At 51.5% G+C, this 6,595-nt stretch overlaps 1 protein-coding gene across 1 annotated transcript in view; it reads right to left on the reverse strand.

The window, feature by feature from the left end:
* MYO1C (myosin IC) overlaps positions 1-6,595 on the reverse strand; it is a 71,644-nt gene that overhangs the window by 14,481 nt on the left and 50,568 nt on the right. The window contains exons 12-18 of the mRNA XM_015421904.1: positions 5,958-6,063; positions 5,318-5,398; positions 4,079-4,170; positions 1,438-1,532; positions 1,079-1,125; positions 827-907; positions 583-688 (exon numbers count right to left, since the gene is read on the reverse strand). Of these exons, the coding sequence (XP_015277390.1) occupies positions 583-688; positions 827-907; positions 1,079-1,125; positions 1,438-1,532; positions 4,079-4,170; positions 5,318-5,398; positions 5,958-6,063 (608 nt within the window). The remainder of the gene's footprint in view (positions 1-582; positions 689-826; positions 908-1,078; positions 1,126-1,437; positions 1,533-4,078; positions 4,171-5,317; positions 5,399-5,957; positions 6,064-6,595) is intronic.

Raw genomic sequence — 6,595 nt, forward strand, 5'->3', positions numbered from 1 at the left:
GAATACAAATGTTTTACACAACAGGGAAATAATTTGTCGCTTATGAAAAGTCAACAGGCTTCATAACGCAGAACATGAGCCTCACACTTGGATCCCTGGGCAATACACTGATGCACTGTGCATACAAACTGTGCACCCCAAATAGTCCAGTAAGCTGAATAGTGTCCATGCATGTCTTCTTTCGGTCTGCGGGCGAGCGATGAAGTCCGTTGAATTTTCATAAGCAACAGATTATTTCCCTATCGTGTACGACATTTATATTCTAATTCGTTTTGTAAAACTGTATGCACTGTGGCTTCAGCCACACTTGTTGAAGTAGCTATAATATACTTTATAGACTTCCACAGACTTTACTGTAATTTCTTGTGCCTTATATGGACTTTTTGTTGGGTTTCAGAATTCAGAACTCGGCAAGAACAAAGTGAGCTGAACGGGGCTACTCGGCCTTCTTCCGTGGCCCAGGTAGAGCCAGGCTCAGAATCCCCCCCCCCCCCCCAGATATTTCCTGGCATCTGAGATAAAATCAAGGGAGCACCGGAGAGAGGGGGGTGACCCCAAAGGAAGTCCCCAGCTCAGACATACCGGCCTGTTTGGCATCATTGGGCTTGATGCAGCGGATGTAAGACGGCTCCTTGGACATCAGAATCTCCATCAGCTTTGCGAGGCTGTTCTTAAACTGAGTCACCGCCTGCAAGAAAGGAGGAGGGACTGAGGGGGGAAATGAGCGGGAAACGAGGGCCGGCCTGCTTGAGAGGACGTGAGCCGGGCAGGTGGACTGGCCTGCGGGACCAGAGGGGCCCCTCCGCTACCCGTCTGGGGATCTTACTGTCTCTGGCCTCTTCTTGTCCGTCAGCTCTGTCCTCTCAAAGCACTGGTTGATGATGGGATTCTCCGAGTTGCACATGGCCTGGAAGGGAAGCGGAAGAGCCCGCAGGTAAATCACAACCAGATCTGCTCAGACTGCAGAGTCCTTGGGGAACACGTAATAATCCTTCACGTGCTTCTGCCCGCCTCCCCGATCAGATCGCGAAATCCAACCCCCTTCACATTGTTCTGCTGTCTCCTAGCGGGCACTCACCTCCTTCAGGTTCCTAAAGAGAAGATCGTTGTTCTTATCCAGAAAACCTTGGAAGGAAAAACAGGGAATCAAGAACTTGAGTGAAGAACAAAGGAAGAACATAAGAGATGCCAATGTTGGATCAGGCCAAAGGCCCATCCAGTCCAACACTCTGTATCACACAGTGGCCAGAAATACCAGTGCCATCAGGAGGCCCAGCAGTGGGGCCAGGACATTAGAAGCCCTCCCACTGTTGACCCCTCCAAGCACCAAGATGCTCGGAAGCTCGGAGTGGGGGGCTGGTTCAGGACATCGGTGCAAGGGGGCAATAACTGACTGGGACGGAAGCACCGTGGTGTTAATACGCAGAAGACATGTACCTGAGACACTGTAGGTAACCTCCCCAGCGTAATGCAGGAGACGGAATTCTTCCCGACCCAAAGACTTCCGGGTCTTTGCATCCGCCAGCTTGTGCCTATGGAGAAAGCAAACTCAGGCCTGGTGACAGTGTGGGAGGGAGGGAGGGTGGGAGGGAGGGAGGGAGGGAGAACGGAGCTGGTCTTCACAAGGAAGGCCAAAGAGGAAGCAAGAGTCCAGCACCAGCCAGCCTGAGTCAGCAGTGAAGCCTTCCAGAGAGAGATCCCACTCAAAGGAATTGGGGGCCAAGGGAAACCACTGGGCAGGCGGCACTAAGGCCGGGAGGATGGGAAGGGCAGCCCAGCAGGCGAAAGACTGGCCACATGACTGCTCCGAGAAGGTTCTGCACACTGTGGCAGAGGCCGGGCCTCACAAAAACCAACCTGGCACTCCTCGTAATGCAAGGAAAGGGTTGTGATGGAGACATTCTGATGCTTTGGGGGGTGTCGGCCGTGATGCGCCTTCAGGATAGGCGGGTCGCTTTAAAGTGCCTGGTGGAAAGTCATGCCCAGAGGCCCCTGAGCCACATCAGCTGGACTAAAAAATAACTAGGATAATGCATTAAGAACACTATTCTGTTTCTGTCTCCTGTTAGAATTTGCCGCCATGATTTCTATGTTGAATAAATGAATAAAAAGGTAAAGGTAAAGGTCTCCCTTGCTCGAAAGCCAGTCGAGTCCGACTCTAGGGTTGCGGTGCTCATCTCCGTTTCCAAGCCGAAGAGCCAGCGCTGTCCGAAGACGTTTCCGTGGCCATGTGGCCGGCATGACTAAACGCCAAGGCGCACGGAATAAATGAATACCTCTATATTATTCCATAATCATTTAGCATACCCCCAGCGAGAATAGCTGAATATTCAACAGACATGAAAGTAACCACGGATAACCACTCCAATGGGGAGATAAAGTTTCAGTCTCCCTGTGGATTTTAATCTTCAGTATCCCTTTAAGGGCTTCATTCCTTAGCAATCCTCTCTTCAATACTGGCATCTGTTAAGCCTCAGTACAAAATTAATGCACGTCAGCAGAAGATTTCGACTCTTGAAAACAATCTTATTATTTGTATTAGAACAATCTTAAACCGTTCCCGTTTTAGCAGGGTCCGTCTTGCTGAATGTGCTCTCCGTGGCAAGTTCCATTTGATATGATCTAAACAGCAGGTTCTGTCTGACGGAATCGTCAGCAAGAATGTAAGGCTCCGGCCAGTTCGACTGAATGATTTGCAACTGAATGATCTGTGACTGTGATGCTGTCAATATGAGTTACATTTAAGAAGCAGCTCCGACTTTGACAAAGCGGTTTCAAAACGGGTTTCAGCTAGCCTCCCCCATCAGCCGGAACCTGCTGTTAAGATCATATCAAATGGAACTTGCCACGGAGACCACATTCAGCAAGACGGATCCTGCTAAAATGGGAACGGTTTAAGATCGTTTTAATACAGTCTAAGAATAAGACTGTATTCAAGAGTTGAAATCTTCTTCTGACCTGCATTAATTTTGCACTGAGATTTAACAGACGCCAGTATTGAAGAGGATCACTGAGGAAAGAAGCCCTTAAAGCAGGGGTGTCGAACTCATTTGTTACGAGGGCCAGATCTGACATAAATGTCACTATGTCAGGATGGGCCACGTGTGCCATAAAACATAATGCCAAGTACTGGAGATAGAAACTGTATAAAGGACAGCAGCTGGTAAGCTATGAGTTGGTGCATCCTCACTGCAAGGCCCCATGGAATGGGAGGGGGGTGCAGTGGAAAACCCACATAGGAGGAAGAAGAAGAACAAGAAGAGATTGGATTTATCCCCCGTCCTTCACTTGGGAATCTCAGAGTGGCTTACAAACTCCTTCCCCTCCCCACAACAGACACCCTGTGAGGTAGGTGGGGCTGACAGAGCTCTTTCCAGAACTATCCTTGAGAGAACAGCTCTGATAGTACTATGACTTGCCCAAGGTCATCCAGCCAGGTGCAAGTGGAGGAGTGGGGAGTCCGCGCACTTAACCACTACACCAAACTGGCTCTCGAGGACTGGAGAGGCAGCAGTGCAGTGCTGGGCAGATGCTCCCACGATGCTTGGCTGCTGCAGGTGAGGTTGTTCTGCCATGCTGAAGCCACAATGGAGTGGCTCCACCCACTCCGCCCCCCGGCACTCCCTCTCTTGCAACAGTTGCTTGCGGGCTGCACAAGAGCCCTGGATGGGCTTGTTCTGGCCCCCGGGCCTTACGTTTGACACCCCTGCCTTAAAGGGATATTGAAGATTTAAAATCCACAGCGAGACTGAAACTTTATCTCCCCACTGGGGTGGTTATCCTTGGTTATTTTTATGTTTGTTGAGTATTCAAAAGGTTACATTGAGCATTATCCTTGCTGGCTGTATGCTAAATGATTATGGAATAGTACATATTCATTTATTCAACGTATAGATCATGGTGGTAGATTCTAACAGGAGATAGAAAAAAATAGTATGTTAATGTATTTTCCATGTAGTTATTTTCACGGTTTTGTTGCATTTGCTTTTTGATCTGGTATATCTGTGCTGCTCCTTCTCTTCTGACTGATAACATAAGCTGGGCTAGGCTTGCCTCCAAGGATCCCCAGTAAACTCACGTGAGGAAGTGCGGATGGTTCTTGATCGTCTCCTCCAGCTTCTCCAAGAAGGTCATGTCCGTGGCTTCTCCTGGCCTCAGACACTCCTCGTCCTGCAGAGAGGGAATGAGAACGCGGAAGTCCAGCAGTGCACTGGGGAGCCGTCTTGGGCAGTCTCACCCCAAACAATGTCAGTCCACTGACTGTAGCCTTGGCCAATGGACAGAACCCTCACTGCCTTTTCTCTAAGCAGATGGTTTCAGGTGGGCAGCCGTGTTGTCCTACGGGAGAAGAGTGGGATTCGAATCCAGTAGCGCCTTGAAGACCGACAAGATTTCCAAGGTATAAGCTCTCGAGAGTCAGAGCTCTTGTATCTGATGAAGGGAGCTCTGACTCTCAAACGCTTATACCCTGGGGAAACCCTATTGGTCTTTAAGGTGCTACTGCACTCCGATCCTGCTCTTGAAGGAGATGTTTCTGAAACTGGGGTAGCTGTGCAGCAGCAGCTGAAAGCCCCCAGGACTGAAGTGGAGGAAGAGGCTCCTTGTTCTGTGGGGTGAGAGAAACAGACTGCTGAGGGCCATTGTGGGATGCCCGGTGTGGAAAGGTCTCAGGCTGCCATAGGAACACTCCCAGAGACAAGGGGAGGAAGAAAAGAAGAAGAAGAGGAGATTGAATTTATGCCCCGCCCTTCACTACCCAAGGGAGTCTCAGAGCGGCTTACAAACTCCTTTCCCTTCCCCTCCCCACAACAGACAGCCTGTGATGTAGGTGGGGCTGAGAGAGCTCTCACAGAAATGGCTCTTTTACAAGAACAGCTCTGACAGAACTATGGCTTGCCCAAGATCATCCAAGTGGACGAGTGGGGAATCAAACCTGGTTCTCCCAGATTAAAGTCCGCATACTTAACCACTACACCAAACTGGGTCTCTGGAGTCAGCCACCGTTTGGCAACCTTTGATGGGCAAAGGCCTGGCCACTAGGATGCAGCACGACAGCTTTCCCTGGAAGCTAAGCCAGCAACCATTCACACTGCTGGCCCCCCGGAACAGGGCCGAGAACCCTGTTGGTACCACTGCAAAACACAGGGACTAACTCCGTGTGTGGCACCTCCACATGTGTCTGCCATTTGGCATAAGTTTCACATCCAAAGCTACAGCAACAAGTTCCTGGATCTCGCATGGAGATGATAGGCACCTCCCCTCCCACCCCCCCAAATTCCTCCCTTCCCTACTCTTCCACATATTCTTAACAACTTACCAGAATCGAAATGATGCCTTTGAATTTCTCTTCCACCAAGTCACAGATGATCTTGTTGTTAAAATACTGGACCGGCTCCCACTGACATTCGCAAAAGGAGGAAAACAAATCAGAGGCTGAGAGAGACTTCAGACACAACCCAGGACACAAATGAGGGAAGGGCTCCAAAGCAGAGGGGAGCTGGCCCAGGGGCTGCACCGCTCTGCATTCACGGCATCGGTCCCGGGGAGAGGCAGGCCAGGAGAGAAACCTCCCCATCTGGGACCTCCTTCCGCCTCAGCCTCAAGAGAGGCTGCCTTCTGCAGCGGAATTCCTTTCGAAAGGCGGAATCCGACCCAAAAATACAACACAAATAGAACCAACCGACTAAAATCCCAAACACAACAGCACGGAGATGAAGCATATCACTAAAATCTGCACAGCCAATTCCCAGCAGGGATCAGACTGCTAAACAGCTGGCAGGAGACGAACACTTTCCGCCCTGCCTTCAGCCAGGGAGAAAGAGAACAGTGCTGGATGTCTCCACGACCGGGGAGCGGGGGGGTATGGCCAGTGTGCTTCGAATGGCAAGCCAGCCTTCTGCCGTCCGTGGAGCAGGTAAGCCAAGCAAGCCCCTTGCTGCTGAGGGGCTGGTTCTTACCGCAATGCCCTCTGCCTCGTACTCCTCCTGCTCAGACTTCAACGTGAGCTCGATGAAGAGCTGCTGCAGCTTCTCGTTGCAGTAGTTGATACAGAACTGCTCGAAGCTGCAAAAAAGCAAGACAATCATTCGGCCGAGGCAGAGAGCGAGAGGGCGTGAAGTTTAGCTCTGCTCAGAATACTCCCCAGCCCCAGGGGCACAATCGCCGCCTCAAGGAAGTCACACTCATCTCTCCATGGGCAGCTCCTTGACTGTGCTCTCCAGTGGGCCGGCGGTGCTTACTGTGTTGCCATTAAGACAGGCACAGGAAGGGTGACTCCTGGCAGTCCCTAATCCCCCTGGAAGCTTTGCAACCTCCTCCGGGGCCTGGCACTCTTCTGCAAAGGGTCTAAGGCCCATGCATAACTCCCCTCCCTCTCAGCTGACAGGGAAGAGCAGCGGCCGAGGGTGCTGGGCAGGGGTCATTTCCTGCAGGAGCACACAGGAGCAGAGCTCTGGCAGTAAAGGGCCCAGGGGGTGGGCACATGCAACAAGCCCCGCCCCCTGCTCACTGCAGCCTTGGGCCACAAGGAGCAAGAAGCAGCCAGGTAAGTTGCAGCCCCCCCCCCCCCCCCCACCCCCACACCAAAAAACACACG

Source organism: Gekko japonicus, unplaced genomic scaffold (assembly GCF_001447785.1).
Source record: "Gekko japonicus isolate JY-2015 unplaced genomic scaffold, Gekko_japonicus_V1.1 scaffold21, whole genome shotgun sequence".
In the NCBI taxonomy this organism is placed as follows: domain Eukaryota; kingdom Metazoa; phylum Chordata; class Lepidosauria; order Squamata; family Gekkonidae; genus Gekko; species Gekko japonicus.